General features: G+C 40.4%; 1 protein-coding gene across 2 annotated transcripts in view; it reads right to left on the reverse strand.

Annotated features, from left to right (window-relative positions):
* Window positions 1–21,974, reverse strand: part of kdm6a (lysine (K)-specific demethylase 6A) — a 233,402-nt gene that overhangs the window by 90,544 nt on the left and 120,884 nt on the right. For both annotated transcript variants that reach the window (XM_080203828.1, XM_080203827.1), the window contains exon 7: window positions 9,624–9,678. In XM_080203828.1, the coding sequence (XP_080059954.1) occupies window positions 9,624–9,678 (55 nt within the window). The remainder of the gene's footprint in view (window positions 1–9,623; window positions 9,679–21,974) is intronic.

Genomic DNA, 21,974 nt, shown 5'->3' on the forward strand with positions numbered 1-21,974 from the left:
TTACCCAATTTTCCAGATCTCAGTCCTGACTGGACAGATTCCTTTGTCTGACCCCTAGAAATAAACTAAGACAGTATAGTCGATTCTAATCTGCCCTCTGCAGAAAAATATTGCTTCTTCTGCTATAAAGCAGTACTGTGTGAAAATGTCTTTTTCCTGCCCAGCTGTAGCAGAACACCAGCTGTCCCTTGACACTCCGTTCCTTGGCTATTTACCTATGGCTTTAGTTAGCTGCCACTTCCATGCCAACTAGAATCACACATGCATTTCTTGGAAATGATCTCAAGCTAATAATTTTGGGTTATAGATTCCAACCCCAGAATTTAGATGCACTCTGGATTTAAAGGGACCTTCATAAAAAGAAAACATGAATTTTTCACCAAAAGCACAAGGATCTTCATATATGACCCTCAGCTTTCTGTCCATTTGCCAATTTTATATCCAGGCTGCCAATGATTTTTAGTTCCAAGGGTTTTATTTTTGCTAACAAATCTATTGTGTGATATTTAATCTAACATGTTTTGAAAATCTATACACACAAAATAAACCGCAGTAAATTCATCAATATAGCGTTAAAAAACTATCAAGTTAGTCAAAAACGATTTTTCTTTAACAAATCCATGCTAACTTTTATTTATTAGTGCACATGACCCCAATTATTGTTTCTACAATTAATGCTGTTACTTCAGGCTGATGGGATAAGCCCCATTGTAAATACAATAATCAGCCAAAGCAATATGGTTTAGCTACATTTTGGCTGCAAAATGGGATTGTGATATGTACAGACCCTTGCCTATTTCATTGAAAAGTCAAATATACACAAAGCACATTTTCATCTATTTGTCCAGAGTAAGCTCAAACCTACATCCCATGGTCATGATTGACGGTTGCACAAGGTGTACATGATCATGAGGACTGTTCCACAAGAGTGCATTACTCATTTCCTCTTAAAAACAATTTGAATGGAAAACTGGCCAATTTACATCTCTGCAATGAACTTACACAGTTTCACACCTTTCGTGTGTTATGTTTAGTTTGAAGCTATTAATTACTAATATGACCAATAGCATTGTAGCCAACAGCAGAGACTCCTATACCTTGCAAGGCCCAGAAGGCCATTTTGAAATTTGAAATTTTGTGACTTAACACTGTTGTTTTGCATTCGCAGAATAATGAAGTCGTAGAATGGTTACAGCACAGGAGACAACTGAGCATTTCGAACTTATACCAGCTTTTTGCAAGAACTTAGCTAGTTTGACTCCCTAACATCTCCTCGTAATTCTGCAGTTTTCTCTCTTCAGATACTTTTCCAATTCCTTTTAGAAAACCATAACTGATTTTGCCCTCACCACTCTCTTAGATAGTGCACTCCAAATACTAGTCACTTGCTGCATAACTTGCATTATTTGTTCTCGATACCTTAATAAATGCCAGAATCCCTTATTAACCACTTTCTCAAACTGCCCCGCTACATCCCAAGATCTGTGCACATATGCCTGTTACCGCAACCCTTTTAAGAACATAAGAAATAGGAACAGGGGTAGGCTATCTAGCCCCTTGAGCCTGCCCCGCCATTCAATAAGATAATTGCTGATCTGATAGTAGTTCAGTTCCACTTACCTGCCTGCTCCCCATAACCCTCAATTCCCTTATTGGTCAAGAATCTATCTGTGACTTAAACACATTTAACGAGGTAGCCTCCACTGCTTCAATGGGCAGAGAATTCCAAAGATTCACCACCCTCTGGGAGAAGTTGTTCTTCCTCAACTCTGTTCTAAATTGACTCCCCCTTATTTTGAGGCTGTGCCCTCTACTTCTTGTTTCCTTTCTAAGTGGAAATAATCTCTCTACTTCTACCTTATCTAACCCCTTCATTATCTTATATGTCTCCATAAGATCTCCCCTCAGCCTTCTATACAAGTACAGGTCCAGTCTACTCAATCTCTCCTCATAAGCCAACCCCCTCATCTCCAGAATCAACCTGGGTGAATCTTCTCTGTACTCCCTCCAAAGCCAATACATCCTTTCGCAAATAAGGGGACCAAAATTGCACACAGCAATCCAGTTGCGGCCTCACCAGTACCTTGTACAATTGCAGCAAGACCTCCCTGCTTTTATATTCCGTCCCTCTCGCGATAAAGGTCAATATTCCATTTGCCTTCCTGATCACCTGCTGCACCTGCAAACTGAGTTTTGGCGATTCATGCACAAGGACCCCCAGGTCCCTCTGCACGATAGCATGTTGTAATTTTTCACGATTTAAATAATAGTCCATTTTACGATTATTCCTTCCAAAGTGGATAATCTCACACTTGCCATCTGCCAAATCCTTGCCCACTCACTTAGCCTATCCAAATCTCTTTTCCGCATCCTCCATGCGATTTGCTTTCCCACTCATCTGTGTTATCCGCAAACTTTGTTACCCTACATTCGGCTCCCTCCTCCAGATTGTTTATGTATATGGTAAAACAGTTGAGGCCCCAGCACTGATCCCTGCGGCACGCCACTAGTCACCAACTGTCAACCGGGAAAACACCCATTTATTCCAACTCTCTGTTTCCTGTTAGATAGCCAATCCTCAATCCACGCTAACACTTTACCCTCAACTCCATGTACCTTAATCTTATGCAGCAACCTTTTGTGAGGCACCTTATTGAACACCTTCTGGGAATCTAAAAACACCACATCCACCGGTTCCCCTCTGTCAATTGCACTCGTTACATCTTCATAAAAATCCAGTAAATTCGTCAAACATAACTTTCCCTTCATGAATCCATGCTGCGTTTGCTTGATTGAACCATTCATTTCCAGGTGTCCTGCTATTTCTTCCTTAATGATGGATTCCAGCATTTTCCCAACTCTGGACGTTAAGCTAACTGGCCTGTAGCCTTTTGTCTATCTCTTTTTTAAACAGTGGCGTTACATTAGCTGTTTTCCAATCAGTTGGCACCTCCCCAGAGTCCAGCAAATTTTGATAAATTACAACCAACACATCTGCTATTACTTCTGCCGTTTCTTTTAGTATACTCGGATGCATTCCATCCGGGCCCGGGGACTTGTCCACCTTTAATCCCATTAGCATACCAAGCACTACCTCCTTAGTAATAGTAATCGTTTTAAGGTCCTCACCCCCTACAGTCCCATGAACCGTCAATTATCAGCATGCTATTTGTGTCCTCTACCGTGAAGACCGACACAAGAAACTTGTTTAAGGCCTCGGCCATTTCCTCATTTCCCATTATTAAATCCCCCTTCTCAGCTTCTAAGGGTCCAATATTTACTTTAGCACTCTTTTCCATTTTATATATTTATAAAAACTTTTACTATCGGTTTTTATATTTTGTGCTAGTTTAGTTTCATAATCTATCTTTCCTTTCTTTATCGCTTTCTTAGTCGTTCTTTGTTGTTTTTTAAAGCTTTCCCAATCTTCTAGTTCCCCACTAATTTTGGCCACTCTGTATTTAATTTGATACTCTCCTTTATTTCCTTAGTTATCCATGGCTGGTTATTCCTTTTCTTACATTCCTTCTTTTTCACTGGAATATATTTTTGCTGAGTACTGAGAAAAATCTCCTTAAAAATCCTCCACTGTTCCTCAGCTGTCCTACCAACTAGTCTGTGCTCCCAGTCTACATTAGCCAACTCAGCCCTCATCCTATCGTACTCCCCCTTGTTCAAGCAGATGACACTGATTTGGGGCTCTACTTTCTCACCCTCCATCTGTATTAGAAATTCAACCATATTGTGATCACTCATTCCAAGAGGATCCCTCACAAGAAGATCACTAATTTTACCTGTCTCATCACACAGGACCAGATCCAAGATAGCTCGCTCCCTCCTAGGTTCTGTAACAAACTGTTCGAGGAAACTATACTGACAGCATTCTAAGAACTCTTCCTCAAGTCCACTGCGTCCGACTTGAGTCGACCAATCAATATGTAGATTAAAATTCCCCATGATTATTGCTGTTCCATTTTTACACACATCTGTTATTTGCTTGTTTATAGCCCGCCCCACCTCGAAATTATTTTTGGGGGCCTATAGACTGCGCCCACCGGTGACTTTTTCCCCTTACTATTCCTTTTCTCCACCCACATTGATTCCACATTTTGCTCCTTGGAGCCTAGATCGTCTCTCACTACTGCTCTGATGTTATCCTTAATTGTCATGATGTGGATGTGCCGGCGTTGGACTGGGGTAAACACAGTAAAAAGTCTGACAACACCAGGTTTTAGTCCAACCGATTTATTTGATAGTAAACGCACAAGCTTTCGAGGTTTCCCTCTTCGTCAGGTGAATGGAGAGTTCTGGCCTCAGACAGAGCATATAAAGCACAGACAGTTTAGAGATTACCGATTAGAATGCGAATCTTAACACCTAACCTATGATAGCCAAGTTCCGCACACATAAGGACAGTCTCAACAGGGACCTTGGGTTCATGTCACACTATCTGTAACCCCCGTGACTTGCCTGGGTTTGCAAAACCTCACTTACTGTACTGTCTGGAGACAATATACATCTCTTTAACCTGTGATCAGTGCTCCTTCCACTCACATTGTCAACCACTTTAGGACTTGAACAGCAGGTTAGGTGTAAAGATTCACATTCTAATCAGTAATCTCTAAACTGTCTGTGCTTTATATGCTCTGTCTGAGGCCAGAACTCTCCATTCACCTGACGAAGAGGGAAACCTCAAAAGCTTGTGTGTTTACTATCAAATAAATCGGTTGGACTAAAACCTGGTGTTGTCAGACTTTTTACTGTGGTTATCCTTAATTAACAGATCTACCCCGCCTCCTTTTCCTTCCTATCTATCCGTCTGAAATGTCTGATACCCTTGGATATTCAGTTCACAGTCCCGGTCACCCTGCAACCACACTTCTGTAATGGCCACTAGATCATACCCATTTATACCGATTTGTGCCGTCAACTCATTTTCTTTGTTTCGAATGCTACATGCATTCAGGTAAAGTGTCTTTATGCTAGCCTTTACGTGGACCCGATTTGTTGGTGCATTCTTTTGCTTGCATGCTCTATCCCTTCCTGTCGCAGACAGACTTTAGAATGGTATCCTTCAGTTTGTATTGTAAGCCCCGATTTTTCTTATCAAAGCACACACTTCTCTGCATTAATTTTAACCTGCCACATGTCCACCTATTCCACCTGTCCTCAAAAGTCTATCAACATACTCAATTCACAATATTTCCCAAGTTTTGTGTCATATGCAAGTTTTGAAATTGTGCCCTGTGCACTCATCTAGCTCATATACACACACATCAAGAAAAACAATGGTCCTTTTATTAACCACAGGAGAACCACAATGGATACCTTCTTCCAGTCCAAAAACCGTTTACCACTATTGTACTTCCTGAAACTCAATCAACTTGCGTCTATGCTGTGCCTTTCATTCCATGGGTTTAAATTTGCTGGCATGCATATTGTGCGGCACTTTATCAACCATCCCTTGGAAGTTCATAAAGGCCACATCAATTCTCGTGGCTACCTCACCAAAAACGAAGTTGGTTAAATACTACTTTCCTCTCACAGATCTATGCTTGTTCAAGTGTACTGTGGACAGTTTTGGTCCCCTTATTTAAGAAGGGGCTGATTGTGGACAAGTCCCCAGGACCGGATGGAATGCATCCGAGGGTTCTGAAAGAAATGGCGGAGGTTATAGTGGATGCCTTGGTGGTTATTTTCCAGACGTCGCTGGATTCCGGGGAAGTGCCGGAAGATTGGAAAACGGCTAATGTTACGCCGTTGTTTAAGAAGGGTGCCAGGCAAAAGGCGGGGAATTATAGGCCGGTTAGTTTAACGTCTGTGGTAGGTAAAATGTTAGAATCCGTCATTAAGGAGGAAATTGCGAGGCATCTTGAAGGCAATTGCTTGATAGGGCGGACGCAACACGGTTTCATTAAAGGGAAGTCGTGTCTGACAAATTTACTGGAGTTCTATGAGGATGTGTCTAGGGCAGTGGATAGAGGAGAGCCGGTGGATGTGGTCTTTCTGGATTTTCAGAAGGCGTTTGACAAGGTACCTCACAAGAGGTTATTGCAGAAGGTCAGGGGACATGGAGTTGGGGGTAGGGTGTTAGCGTGGATAGAGGATTGGTTGTCAAATAGGAGGCAGAGAGTGGGGGTCAATGGGTGCTATTCGGATTGGCGGTTGGTGACTAGTGGGGTGCCCCAGGGGTCGGTGCTGGGGCCTCAGCTATTTACCATTTATATAGATGATCTGGAGGAGGGAACTGAGTGCAGGGTGTCGAAATTTGCTGATGACACCAAGATTGGGGGAAAGGCAAATTGTGCGGAGGGTGTGGAGAGTCTGCAGAAGGATCTAGATAGGCTGGGCGAATGGGCCAGGAAATGGCAAATGGAATTTAATGTTGGCAAGTGTGAGGTGGTCCACTTTGGTAGGAAGAATGGTAGGAAGGACTATTACTTACGTGGCGAAAAACTGCAGCAGGCGACGGTGCAGAGGGACCTCGGGGTCCTTGTGCATGAGTCGCAAAAACCCAGCTTGCAGGTGCAGCAGGTGGTCAGGAAGGTGAATGGGATGCTGTTCTTAAGAAGGGGCATAATTGCATTAGAAGTTCAGAAAAGGGCCCTTCAACTGATTCCTGGAATGAGGGTGTTATCCTATGAGGAAAATTTGGACAGGTTGGGCCTGTATCCATTGAAATTTAGAAGAATGGAAAGGCCGTTTTATTGAACATATAAAACCCTAAGGGGACTTGTCAGAATGGATGCTTTCCTTTTTGGGCCACAGTTTGGTTACGTTTACTTTAGCAATGGGAAGGGATAGATACTTTCTGCAGTGCAAGAGTTATAGCTTGGGGAAAGGAAATTATGATGCGATTAGGTGAACATAAGAACATAAGAAATAGGAGCAGGAGTAGTCCATCTAGCTCTTCGAGCCTGCCCCGCCATTCAATAAGATCATGGCTGATCTGTCGTGGCTCAGTTCCACTTTCCCGCCCTCTCCCCATAACCCTTAATCACCTCTCCTATCAAAAACCCATCAAGCAGCGTCTTAAAAATATTTAGCGAGGTAGCCTCCACCACTTCAACGGGCAGAGAATTCCAGAGATTCACCACCCTTTGAGTGAAGAAGTTCCTCCTCAACTCCGTTCTAAACCGCCCCCTCTTTATCTTGAGGCTGTGCCCCCTAGTCCTACTGTCCTTTCTGAGCGGGAAGAGTCTCTCCACCTCTATCCTATCCGTCTCATTCATCATCTTATACGTCTCAATGAGATCTCCCCTCATTCTTCTAAACTCTAACGAGTACAAGCCTAGTTTATTCAGCCTCTTCTCATAGCTCAACCCCCTCAACTCCGGTATCAGCCTAGTAAACCTCCTCTGCACTCCCTCCAAGGCCAAAATATCCTTGCGTAAGTACAGCGCCCAAAACTGCACACAGTACTCCAGCTGCGGCCTCACCAATGCCCTATACAGCCGCAGCAAGACCTCCGTACTTTTATATTCAATCCCCCTCGCTATGAAGGCCAGCATCCCATTCGCCTTCCTGACCACCTGCTGCACCTGCAAGCTGGGTTTTTGCGACTCATGCACAAGGACCCCAAGGTCCCTCTGCACCGTCGCCTGCTGCAGTTTTTCGCCCCGTAAGTAATAATCCTTCCTACCATTATTCCTACCAAAGTGGACCATGTGGAAGGCAACTGCAGGGGATGGGCACAATTGAAATGCGGAGCTTGTTCAAGGAACAGCTACTGCACGTCCTTGACAAGTATGTACCTGTCAGGCGGGGGGGAAGCAGTCGAACGAAGGCAACTGTGGTTTACTAAAGAAGTTGAATCCCATGTGAAGAGGAAGAAGGAGACTTATGTAAAGATGAGACCTGAAGGCTCAGTTAGGGCGTTTGAGAGTTACAAGTTAGCCAGGAAGGACCTAAAGAGAAGAGCCAGGAGGGGACATGCGAAGTCTTTGGCAGGTAGGATCAAGGAAAGTAGCCCAACCATTTTCAGCTGCTTAGTAAATATGACAATAATGGTGCTTGCAAGAGCAAATCATTGTTGTGTATTCTATGGCAAGTAACTCACCTCAATCTTGAAAGTTTTTCCACTCAAGAGCTCAGACTGAGCTCCTTTGCCCCAACCCCCTTGAGGATTTTGTTGGAATTAGCTGCTGCACCTGCCTACATTATAATAGTGATTAATCTTTTAAGTAACCTATTGCACATGCAGTCACTTAAGACACTGTAAGACAATTACCTAAATCCAAGTCTCTCCAACAAAAGACTTTTTTTTTAATTTGAGGGTACAATTGGGAATTTGGTTGGTATGGGGATCATGGCGATATTGTTTAAAATTGTAATAGTTAAAAAGGAAAATCACCATCATAATGCATTAGGTTCAAACTGTGTTAGGATGCTGCTTAGTCTACAAGTAGCTGCAAGTCAAATAAACAAAACTCTCAAGGTTGTTTATTATGCTGGGAATTAAAAATTGCAATTTAGCTGTGAAGCTTTGTCCTGGACACCTCCACATTACCTAGGAATCACAATGAATATAGAAGTATTAAGGTTTCTTTCTCCATTATAATGGACTAAAAACTAAAATAAGTCTTTTGTCATGCCTCAGGACTGTGGTGAGCAAAACACATTGGAGCAAGTTTGGTAATCCTCCAGCCTAATGCGGACTAAGCAGTAGGATCGGATTTAATTATGAGCTCGCAACTCCCCATTTATTACATAGAAGTCTTGTGGCATAGCAACTGAGAGCATAAATGCAGCCTATGAAGTGTTATTGTGGAAATAAAAGTTTGCCAATGTGAGAAGTTGTTCTCCAACAAATGTGGAAACACATGAATTATTACAAATGTTGTTTGTTCCTGACAATAGCTGACCCAAAAGCAATTTGATCACATGTAGCTCATAAAACTTATTCACTCGCTCAGATCCAATCCTCAGTTCTAAACATTCAACCGTTAGCACAAGCCACAAGCTTTCGGAGCACAGCACTTTTTAATCAGGAACTGACAAAAGGCGGGAACAATTGATAAGAAAACCTATAATTGATCTATTTAGAATTGCATACATTAGAATTTATTGAAGAAGTCTAGCTGCTCCATCTTGGGAGTTTCTCCAACCCTTTGATGATTTCCCCTAGCAGCTGCTGGTCAAAATAAAGGTTATATCTTTAAACACAATTGTATTGTCTGAAATTTCTGACGGTATCCGGCCACCTCGAAAATCCCACCAACAGATGTCATCCATTTATATTTGATATATTTTACAAGGCTATTGCTATCAGGAAACAAATTTCCATCAGTACTATTGAGAATGAAATGTTTGACACTGAAATGCACGGAGAGCAGAATTATTACCTGCACACATCTTCAAAACAGACTCTATCATTTAGAGTAATATTTCCTGGAAGTGTTCAGAGTGCATCGTTAAATAAATGTATGCAGCTTCAACAATAGATTATGTCAGAAATGTGATGTTGGTAGCAATACTTTGCCTATCACTAAGCATTCTCATAGTACATTAATTGATATGCCACTAAATGCTTTCCATCAAGAACAAACAAAATAGTTATTATGGACATCAATCTTTTTTTTTGAGAATTCACACTTCACCGCATCGAAAAGATAATTACTTACTTTCCGCTTTGGACAGAGTGCAAGGGTTGGAATCAATCAATGCCAACTGAAAATGCTGTAGGAAAATAAAGAAACAATATCAATACAAACTTAGTACAAAAAGTCAAGCAGAGCTAAACTAAAGAAAACTGGGGGAAAAAATCCTAAAAAGAGACCATAAAGTTTCTGTCATTCATGATGGCCAGGAAAAGAAAAACAAACACTAAGTTATACACTGTACTTTTAATAACAGTATTTAAACCTCCTCAAAAGAATATAACTTAACAGTGGTCAAAGAAATAGTTCAAAATTATCCTTGATTGTGCACAAACAGCAAACCCCAGTACAGCACCTAAAAAGCACCATCAATGCATTTGCTTGTACTTAACTTGATTATCAAGCCAAGGCAATCTAAACAGATTTGGTTGGGAATGCTATATCTAACCACTTTACTAGCAGAAAAACAACAATCTAAGAAACTAAATGTCGATGCACATATGGGGAGCCAAGGAGTCACAGTCATTGTCTTCGGTCCATGTGACAGTTCCATTCCCTTTGCACTAATTTCACATCTCTCTGAGGCTAACAGACTGTTCTAACTCCAAGATGAACTTCCAACCACAAAAGTGTGCCAAATTACCTATTTCCCGCTCGAAAATTGTTCATCTCCATCTGTGTTTCAACTCTCTGCAGCTGATCTAACACACTTTTGGTCAGCCTCCAAACATTAGACCCTTCACGGCCTTGCTCCTCATCTCAATAATCTTCACCATCTTCCACAACTCTCCAAGGTATTGTGCTCCTTAAATTCCAGCCTCATGAACAGGCATGACCGGGACAGTAGCTGTCATCAGCAGCGGACTGGTGAAGTAAAAGCTGCAGGGTTGTACCTCTGCATGGTGTTTGCAAATCATGCTTTCCGAAAATCAGCTGTCAACCTTCTGTTTTCCTTCCAGTCAGCAACCATGCTCAGGGGTGACCCGCCCTGATGCTTTGTGCTCCAGGCCACAATCTCAGAACTGTCTCTGGAATCAGCGCTTTTTGATATGCACATGCCACATCCAATCTCTCTTCATCCGGGCAGTCCATGCTCCGGCACATCTGATAAAGCCACTTAGCAATAAACTGACCAGGTGCAGGCATACTGAACATATCCCCCTCTGCTAGAATCAACAACAAGGTGTGTTTCCATTCTGACTCTGTGTTCAGGAGCTCATTCTCATTTGTTCTTTTTCAAATGTTTAAAGCATGAGGTATTTCAACTGTACTGCAAAGGCAAAGGTCAGAGAAGGATTTCACAGTGCAGAATTAATAGAAACATAGAAAATAGGAGTAGGCCATTCAGCCCCACGAGCCTGCTCTGTTATTCAACATAATCATGGCTGAGACTCTGTCTCAACATCAAAATCTATTTCCTTCTTAAATATATTGTATGACTTGACCTCCACAGCTTTCTGTGACAGAGAATTCCACAGGTTCACTACCCTCTCGATGAAGAAATTTCTCCTCATATCAGTCCTAAGTAACCTACTCCATGTCCTGAGACCATGCCCTCTTGTTCACTCATCCAAATCATGGATCGTTAAGGTGAATATCTAGGGCCCAAGCACTGAAGCCTGCCACTCAAAAAAACATATATTCCTACTCTATTTCCTGTCTGGTGGCCAATTCTCAATCTAGGCCACCCAATCCCATGCCTTTTAAATTTTACATACTAACCTCTTACATGGGACTTTATGAAAAATATTCTGAAAATTCAAGTACACTACATCCATTGGTTCTCGCTTATCTATTAGTTACACCCTCAAATTGCATTGATATTTCCCAAGTGTCCTGTTATCACATCTTTTATAATAAATTTTTGCACCTTCAGTATTGATGTTAGGCTAACCAGTCTAAAATTCCCTGTTTTCTTCCTTTCTCCTTTTTTAAATAATGGGGAAAGGGATGTCACAGTAACAGCTACATGTCATATCTGGAATTGAAATTAAGGGCAACTGTTGCCCTCAGTGGATCAACCTTCTTTCAAGTCCCCCACCTCATCATCCCCACAAGTGAAGTCTTGCTACCAGCAGTTTAGTCTCATCACCACCATAATCCACTAACTCAGGCTACACAAGCAAAATTCAGTTTACGGAGTCATAGCTGTCAGGAAAGAAACCAATTCCAAATCCGATCTGAAGTGTAAAGCAGAAGCCTTCTTTAAAATCTTAACGTCATTGAGATAAAGAATCGTATAATTGTGAAATACTTTAACACTTCATTTTGTTTCAATCTTTATTTTGGACATTAGAAATATCTGTTACTAAGTAAGAAATGGTCAGAAATTCTCAAAGAATGGGTTGTGGGAAAAGGATAACAGTACCACATAGTGGCCATGTATGCAATTTCAGGGACAAGCTTGGTGGTTCCCATTACAAATTGAGGAGATGCACATCGCTAGCAATGAAGTGAAAGCCTGAGAGAGAAAATATGTATGGAATGTTATTCAATAGTTAAAGCAATATACTCCATGCTTCTCAAAGTGCAGTGTAACACCGTTCACTATTATTTGGCAAAAAAACGCATTGTTGAAGTTGAAGAATTCGCACTAGAATTACTGGCAGTGGCAAACTATAATAAAGCAGAGCCAAGAAGTTCCAGCCTTCAGAGTACTGGATATTTGACACATTATAATCCAATTACCAACATAAGAACTGCACTTTAAATGGGAGTTCTGCAGATATTAGTTTTTCTATCAACTTGGGCTCTCAAAATTGGCTCCTGCCCCCACACTTCCAAATTTACAAACCATCTTTGGTTGAATTACTTCATATCCTTGCTCTTCCTCATTTCCAACCTCATCTAACATCAACTCTGTAGTCCTCCAACCCTGAACCACCCCCCCACCCCGCCAAAACTAACAGCCATTACCCTATCCATAGTGACCATGCTTCAGCCTTCTGATTGCAAAGTTCAGAAATTACGTCTTTAAATTTCTTTGTTGCATTTGTGGACTTTAAGACACACATCTCTACAATAAAAAAGCTTATTGCCACCCCTTCTAATATTTCCGACTCTAGCCTGGCATGCATTTTTATCCAATATACCCCTCTGAAGCACTTTGGCATGTTTTCCTACGTTACGGCAATATTCAAACAAAAAAATGTTCCTGTTCTCGGTGTTTTCTCAAATATTCCAAGAAGTATATAAAACCAATGAATCCCATGCATATTTACCTTTCTCAATTGCAATGCCCAAGTGGTATTCCTAAACAGCCAAATAATAAACCCTTAGGTACTCTGTATAAACAAGTCTGTTGCCATGGCAACTTACGACACATTTCTTCTGGTTATTTAGAGTGCGCACACATAAGCAAACGTCATGTGTGGCATCAATCACAGCCATGAATGAGAGGCCTTTCCTCAGGTTGCAAAAAAAAACACAACTGTTGAGTAGACAGTGCTGATCATTCTATTTATTTACCCAATTTACTCCTACCAAAGATAGTAACTGCCTTTGGTGAACAATTAGAGATATTAACCAATCATTATTCATATATAGGTAGAAAAATGTAGAATTATCAAGGTGAGCGGCAGGAGGTTTAGTGGGGAGTTGCAAGAAAAAGCTTTTCACCCAGAAAGTGGTAAAAGCCTGGAAGGGTGGTAGAGGTGAGCTGCTTCATATCCTTTAAAAAGTACCTGAATGAGCATTTGGTGCATCATAACATTCAAGGCTATAGGCCAAGTGCTGGTAAATGGAATTAGACAGGAGGTCAGGTATTTCTCGTGTGTCGGTGCAGACTCGATGGGGCGAAATGCCCTCGTCTGCACTGTATGATTCTATGATAACCATGAAGAAAATAATAAGAGGGAAAAAAATTGATGAGCCATGCACAAAGATACATTTTCATCTATCACATTTAACTAATGTGTCATGCATGCAGACTTGTACAAACATTTTTTTTAAATAAAGTAATCTCCAGTTATATTGCTTTCTAAACAAAACAATTAGATAATTTTCTCTCTTCCCAGTGAGAAGCAACAAGTACCAGCCACACTGAAGGCTTCAATCACTAAGACAGCCTTTGAATGACCTTAAAATGTGGCTGTTCAGACTCTCTCTCCATAAGTACCTAATCAGTCACCATGAAGGGATAGTTAATGCTGTACTTCAGATTTCAGCTTTACAGCTATGTTACAGGAGATCAACTAGTAATCAATGTATGCATCAGCCCTGTGAAGATCTTTAAAGCTACTTTATCAATAATAAAGTATGATGACAGTTCAAAATTTTAGAGTAGTTGATTTAGAACCGAGGGGCGCATCCTGCATCCTGGCCTAAGCTGCACCAGATATTAGGCTTCATATAGTTTAAATAAGCCCATTTACCAATGAGCACCTACTGGATGTTGCCAGGCAGCAGGCCAGAAACAGGGCTCTGACTTTCAGGCCACTGATTCTTGAAAAGTAGTTGTCAAATAAGGGCTTAATTAGAAAGAAATCAACTATTGAACAGGAGTGGGTCCAACTCAGAAAGGGCTTGTGACGAACGCACTGAACAGAGTTCTTGAGGTCAGTAATTTTTATCCATGTTGCCTTTTTGGTGCCAACTGCATTGCTACATCAAGGCTGTTATGGGTAATTTTACAGTGTAGGTACACTGACTATGAGAAATTACATCAAGACTGAGCAGGCATAAAGGCTGGGGCCTGATGGGATGTATCCCAGGCTCCAATGGGGGGCAAGGGAGGAGACTACAGGGGCCCTGACAGAGACGTTTAAATCTTCGCTGGCCACAGGTGAAGTGCCAGATGACTGGATGATAAGGAATGTGGTAACTTTGTTTAAGGAAGAGAGCAGAATAAGACAGATAATTCCAGGCCAGTTAGTCTAACTTCTGTATATTAAATTATTGGAAAAAATTCTGAAGGACAGGATTAATCAACCCCTGAAAAAGGAAAGGATTGATCTGAGATAGTCAGCATAGATTTGTTGGTGGGAGATCCTGTGCAACTAATTTGAGTCTTTTAAAAAGGTAACTAAATATATTGATGAGGGTAACAGTTGATATGGTTTACATGGACATCACTAAGGCCTTTGACAAGGTCCCACCATGGAAAGCTGGTCCAAAAAGTTAGAGCCCATGGAATTTAGGGTAAGTTGGAAAATTGGATCTGAAATTGGCTTGTTAGTAGGAGACAAAGGATGATGGTAGAAGGCTGCTTTTGTGACTGGAAGCCTGTGACCAACGGTGTACCACAGCTATCGATGATGAGACCCTTGCTGTTTGTTACATACATTAACGATTCACAAGTTTGCAGCTGACATGAAAGCTCGTGGTGTTTTAGTGGGGAGGATAGTTTTAGGCTACAGACTAATATTGATCAGCTGGTAAGTTGGGCAGAGCAATGGTATATGGAACTTATTCCTGATGAATGCGAGATGATACATTTCGGGAGATATAATAAGGGAATGGTATAGGTAGGTCCTTAGGAGTACCGAGGAACAAAGGGACCTTAACGTACAAGTCCACAAATCCCTGAAGGTGGCAGCACAGGTAGATAGAGAGGTGAAGGCGGCATATGGAATGCTTACCTTCATTAGCCAGGGAATAGAATACAGGAGTAGGGAGGTCTTGGTACAACTTTATAAAATGGTTAGGCTGCAGATAGTATCTTCACAGCATTTATCTTCCATAAGTACTTACTTCAAAGTGTGCATGGGCAGCCTTCAAATGAACATCACTGTAACTCTTGGTGCTGATCAGAAAGACGTCAAGAATGGTTGCACTACAGGTATCGATGGCGAGACCCTTGCTATTTGTTATATATATATATATATATATATATATATATATATAAAAAATGATTCATAAGTTTGCAGCTGACATGACTAGCACTATAGCCACCAGTGCATGCTCAACCAATGCTGATGCCTTTTCATTTGGCAGGAGAATTAATAGCCTTGCACATTAAATGCTACCAGATTTCTGCTTTATTATTACTTGTTGAATTTGTAATGAACTGTTGATATACAAATTGTAAATAGTGATTGCAGATTTAAGTAACAGTCTTCTGCAGAAAGCTGAAAAGGCTTTATGGAAGCAATCCCAGGCTAGCTTAGATAGTAGTTAATGGGGTTCCCAAGCCCAGAGTCATGCTCTCAAATCCCACATTGGGTGATCATTTTTAATTCATATTATTTATTTACTGATATTAATATTTACTAATATTAATACTGTTTATTTATTTACTGAAGAATCTGCAGACAACAGGACTTGACAGTATCTACACAAACTATTATTTAGAAAAAATACCCCAACATATTTCTGTTGAGAATTTTAATAATAATGATTGACAGATGAACAGAATTTTAAGGAATAGTTAATCCCAACATGATTCCAGTTTAATTTAATACCAGGTTTCAAGTTATATCTCAAAATTTAATTTAGTGTGTCTTTCTAGTTGCAACTGGTAAAGTCAAAGACTGGTTCATGTTCACACAAAGTGCTCCCCCTAATGGTGGCACAAAAATGCCTTCAATGAAAATCCAATCTCCAAGTAGCATTCAGTAATACAGACCACACGGGTGGAAGGAAAGAGCATAGGAGTAATCCCACCTTAATATACTCAGGTTTTAATGTCTTTGAAAGAATCTGAAATGTCTGAAATTATAGAAGTCATTCTTGTATTGCTCGATATTCCTGGCAGCCACATCGCATAATAAAAATCTTACAGCAACTACATTCCTCCACTGGTTTTTGAAATCAGGTCTGGCATTTCAGAGGAATATTTAAATTTCTAAAGGTACAGAAATGCAGGGAACTAATGTTACCTCTGAGTTGTTTTGTATTGGGTGGGCTACAAACTCTTCTGAAAACTTTGTCATCCATGGGCAGTTTACATGATTCACATAAAGCTGGCAATTTCTCCCAACTAACTTAGAAGTTTTGAGCAGCCTGTTTATTTCATTGTGTGGTATATCCCAGATTGCTGCCTGGTTGTGCACATCTTAGGGAAACACTGGAAATCACTATCACCAATTATTTCTAACATGCAATTTCAACACATGGCCAGCACTGTATTTTTATTTTTATTCTACTGTTGGTAAATCATGCTTTGTGGCAGTAAAACTTTGGGTGAGAAAAAGATGAAGACTCAAAATGATGGTCAGCCTTAGATTTGGCTTTTAAAATCACTGAACAAATAACAATTATCAATATCTAGAAATATTTTTGGAAAGTATTAAAGATTACATATATTGTCAATATAGGCAAATAAAGCTGATCACCTATTCTTTAAAAGCAGATCATCAGAATGCATCTTCCAAATTATTTCACATAGTGAAGCAATATAAAATAGAGAAGTTGTAGATTACTAGATCAACAGTTCATTTTTCACTTGAACAACAGGTACCCTTTACACCGTATGGAGACCAACTATTTAACAACCATGAATGCAAAATTATTTCAATTATGCAGTTGCCTTTGGCTTTCTCAACAACTCGTCAAGAAAGAGGACAATTGCAATTCCAAGATTATGTATAATTTTTCTAGTTAGGCAGACAATGGTCAATGCAGAACACTCTTTAGAGCCTTTAGCTGTACATCACAGCTACAAATAAAAAATGCCAGTTAAAATATCACTATAAAATAGCAAGGAAGCCTAAACTTTCCAATTACAGCAACATTTCTGTCATCTGGCATTGTACCAAACAGCGCTCTAGCAACTAGATCTTTCATTTGGATTTTTTTTTGATCGAGAGGTGTCTCATTCCTGACACTAACACTTGTTGCTGAGTGGTTACATTCATTACTGCCCATCAGTCCCACTCTCACAATGGCTAATGATTGTGAAACTCAGACAGTGGTTATCCCTGGCCTGCTCTCATCTGGTCTCTATCTCCCACTGTTCTGCAGCATCATGCTCCCTTGATTTAAGTAATTCTGCACTTCTTGCAAGACCTCAATACCCGCGTCACTGCAAAGATCGTCCAGGAGCTTGCTGATTGGGTGAAAACATGGAACTCATCTCGCATCTCAGTTAACCAGCATTTTCATTAACTAGCACCTACCATTCTCAGAGCAAGGACCAATTTCAGACATTTTACAACATGCACATTACACCACTTGATTCAGCACTTTTCCTTGTACAAACTGCAGACCAAACAGTGCTTGTTACAGTGTTTTCAACCACATCTGCAAAGTATGTCTTCAAATCTGCAAACCCTACCTACAGAATAAGGTTTCCCTTTGCCACTAAAAATTAGAAAAATTAAACCAACATTTACAGTATAGCATGACAAAAACTGTTGATAATGTGCATAAATAGTTTGAATGATCACAAATAACAGATCTATAAACTGTCATCCCATTTCGTTGTACCATTTTTCCATGAAGCCAAACTCACAGAACAAATCCAAAAATTATTTTTTAAGCATCAGTTCATTACACAGATGATTTCAGATTTGTGAGCACCCATGCACTTGTCTAAAACATAAAAACGCTTTGTCAAATGAACAGAGGAATCTGCTTGATCCAACCTGAATGGCACAGAATGTTTATTTGAACTTACCACAGGGGAGGAGGAAGAAGCTGAATCTGTCACCAGAGAAAGCTTTTACTACATATTTGGTTGTAGAATGATATTCCTTTTCTGTTCAAGATTACTCTTTGTTCAAATAACTAGGACACAGAAAGCTATTTGTAATCACACTGCTGGAAGTCAGCCAAGCTCCATTTAGCAGAGAGAAAGAGAGAGAGGGGGAAGAGAGGGTGGGCGAGGATGGGAGGAGGACGTGCAGCACGTGCAGCAGAACGCTCATTATTAAGCTCTCCTGGGTCCTCAGAAATCAAGATTTGTTTGTCTTTCAAGAAACAGGCCTCAGTAACACAGCCACTCACTTCACATGGTCATTAGAAAATGCAACGTCGCCCATCACATAAAAGGCCAACATCTTAGTTTATTTGCAAAGCAGCATCTTACACGCAATCACTGCAGTCTTAATTGTAGTCTATACTTCAGTATAGAACATTTCCAACATTTACAATGCATTTACTGTAATGTTTGCACATCAGGAAAATATTGCTATTTGTCTTACTTGGTTAATTTAAGATAGCCCAGTGAAAAAACTTTGGAAGTGAAAAATGCTCAATAATTCCAACATCACATTGGCAAAACATTCTCTTTTTATATGATTTGGTAATTTGCACTATTGCTTTTTGTTGATAAACTGGGGTTATTTCAGTGGTAACCACATGAATTATTAGCCATTATTATTTCAATATTTTGTCTGATTGCTGATAAGAAGAAATTTCCAAAAATTTACAGCCAAAGTCATTGAAAGTAGAATAAAATTTAAATACAGGATGGTGAGGAAGGGGCAGTGCAAAGTTGCGGGACAGTGCAAACTTGTAAGCCAGCACAGCTAAGTAACCAGGAGGAGCTATACTCTGTTTTATCAGAGAAGCAAATGCCATGCGGATTGAAAATTAGAATTTGCATTTCTCCCATTAATATCACCAAAGAATTATGGTTTTTCCTCCAGCACTTGATCTTAATTTTCAAGGGCTATAAAAGAATGAAGATCTTCTGAATGACTGTCAAAGCCAAAGTCAATATGCCTTGGTGTCCCCTATCTTTTTTCATACTGCCAAGTGAAAATGTTACATGGCAGAGGACTCTGACTCACGAATAAACATCGCTTTAAATGCTGCCGTATGGACAGTTTCTTAACACCATCATGGCCTATCCTGTTTGACAGGAAGTGTTAACCACTTTTTTCACACCTATTAAGTTACTCAAGCTATCAAATGTAATTGCATTGTGAAAATTGGGCTCTGATGTGTTGATGAAGGAATAGCCTTCCAATACATCAACTGGATTCAACTGTGAATAGTGGTCATTTCAAAAGAGGGACAAGAGAACAAAATCATGGAAGCATAGAGCTCAGAAAGAAACTGTAAGACCTATCACGTTAATGTCAGAAAGCAAAGAATTATTCCTTTTACCCTGATCTTCTGCCGTTTCCTCCAAATGAAAGAATTCTTCAGTAGCAGGGCACAGGGGATGGGAAGAGATGTCAATAAACGTGAATTGATGTACATATGAAATCCTTCCTCATGAACTTCAAAATAAGAAGTCTGATCAATTTGTATGCAGCAAAGGGGATTAAGGATATGAACCAGGGTGACTTGGCATGTGAGATTATTGGTGCAGTAAAAGATCTGTCATGTTTTTAAAGTATATATGGTTTAAGTCTGAAACCCACATGAACATTTAAGCTCCACTATCAAACTACGCAGCTGAAGTGGGTCTCAGCAAACAGCTTAGCCCATAAGAGCAGTGGTGTTTCAGATTTCTATCTCTTGAGAAGAGAATGTGGTGAATATTCCATGTTTACACCAATTTACATCTGAGAAGAAAGATACAAGTTTCAACTTGTGGGTGCTATTCTGGTTGGTGATTGGTGACTAGTGGAGTGCCTCAGGGATCGGTGCCAGGGCCTCAACTATTTACCATTTATATAGATGATCTGGAGGAGGGGGCTGAGTGTAGGGTGACGAAATTTGCTGATGACACGAAGATGAGTGGAAAAGCAAATTGCGTGGAGGGTGTGGAAAGTCTGCAGAGGGATCTGGATATGCTGAGTGAGTGGGCGAGGACCTGGCAGATGGATCTTAGCAAGTGTGAGGTTATCCACTTTGGTAGAAATAATAGTAGGAGGGATTATTACTTAAAAGGCGAAAAGCTGCAGTATGCTACGGTGCAGAGGGACCTGGGGGTCTTTGTGCACGAGTTGCAAAAACCCAGTCTGCAGGTGATCAAGAAGGTGAATGGAATGTTGGCCTTTATAGCGAGGGGGATAGAATAGAAAAGTAGGGAGGTCTTGCTGCAACTGTACAGGGTACTGGTGAGGCCACAGCTGGAGTATTGTGTGCAGTTTTGGTCACCGCACTTGCGGAAGGATATATTAGCCTTGGAGGGAGTGCAGAGGAGGTTTGCTAGGCTGCTACCGGAGATGAGTGGGTTGGACTATGAAGGCAGACTAAATAGACTGGGTATGTACTCATTGGAGTTTAGAAGGATGAGGGGGGATCTTATAGAGACGTATAAGATAATGAAGGGGATGGATAGGGTAAAGGTAAAGAGATTCTTCCCGCTTAGAAAGGATAGCGGGACTAGAGGGCCTCAAGATGGGGGGGCGGGGCAGTTTAGATCAGAGTTGAGGAGAAACTTCTTCACTCAAAGGGTGGTGAATCTCTGGAATTCTCTGCCCGTTGAAGTGGTGGAGGCTGCCTCACTGAATATATTTAAGTCACGGGCAGATAGGTTTTTGATAGACAAGGGGATTAAGGGTTATAGGGAGAAAGCGGGAAAGTGGAACTGATCCACAACAGATCAGCCATGATCTTACTGAATGGCTCAAAGGGCCAGATGGCCTACTCCTGCTCCCACTTCTTACGTTCTTAACTCTGTAACATCATCATTGTGGCCAGTACAGACTTGATGGGCTGAATAGCCTCCTTCTGTACTGTAGGGATTCTATGATTCTAAGGAACTCCATTTTTATGTGCAAGCTATATGGAGCTCTGAATAGGAGAAAAGATCTGAATATGGCACAGATTCAAGAAATGAACACAAGAGTCTAACATCTTTATATAATTCTAAGCACAGCAGAGTTTTCTGCTTGAGAAAAACTTCAGAGTTAACAGAGCAGTAGTTTTCCTATTTAGTTACTGAACAACAAATTTCTACACAAGTGAGATAGGATCAGAAGTATTCAAAACTCAGAATTTCAACACCCAAGACTCGTGCAATTATCAGAGCTTTTTAATTCTAATCTTTATAGCACTCTTGAAATAGATTGTTAAACACGCATGTCAGGCTGCCTTTTATCCTTGTGCAATATAGAACCAAGTTGCTCGTTAGCATTGAAACGATCTACCTCATTATAACTCTCAAGACTTGGAAATTATTTCAAATCATTCCTGAACAGATTATACATTTACTTGTAATTTGGTGCATCACAAGCCAACAAAATTGGTTGATCACACTGCTTACATTTATATGATATTGAGCCTTGAGGGGAGTAGTTTTTCCAATAACAATATTAACATTAATATCAAGAGCACAAATATTAATAAGCTGTGCAAAAAACAAACTTTATCTGTCATCCATCACCAATAATACACGACCACACCTTAAATCCTGAAAGATCATTTTGTTCCAGATCAGAAGATACAATCAACTACATCTATTCTTATTGATAGGATATGGTAGTTACTAGGACTGACAAGTGATTAGGAATATTAATTGCAATTAACACATTAATCTTGGTTTTAACTGCATGAGTAATTGATATAATTATGACAAATGCATTTTCTTCACAT

This window comes from Carcharhinus amblyrhynchos, chromosome 15 (genome assembly GCF_965287045.1).
Source record: "Carcharhinus amblyrhynchos chromosome 15, sCarAmb.v2.hapA, whole genome shotgun sequence".
NCBI classification, from domain to species: domain Eukaryota; kingdom Metazoa; phylum Chordata; class Chondrichthyes; order Carcharhiniformes; family Carcharhinidae; genus Carcharhinus; species Carcharhinus amblyrhynchos.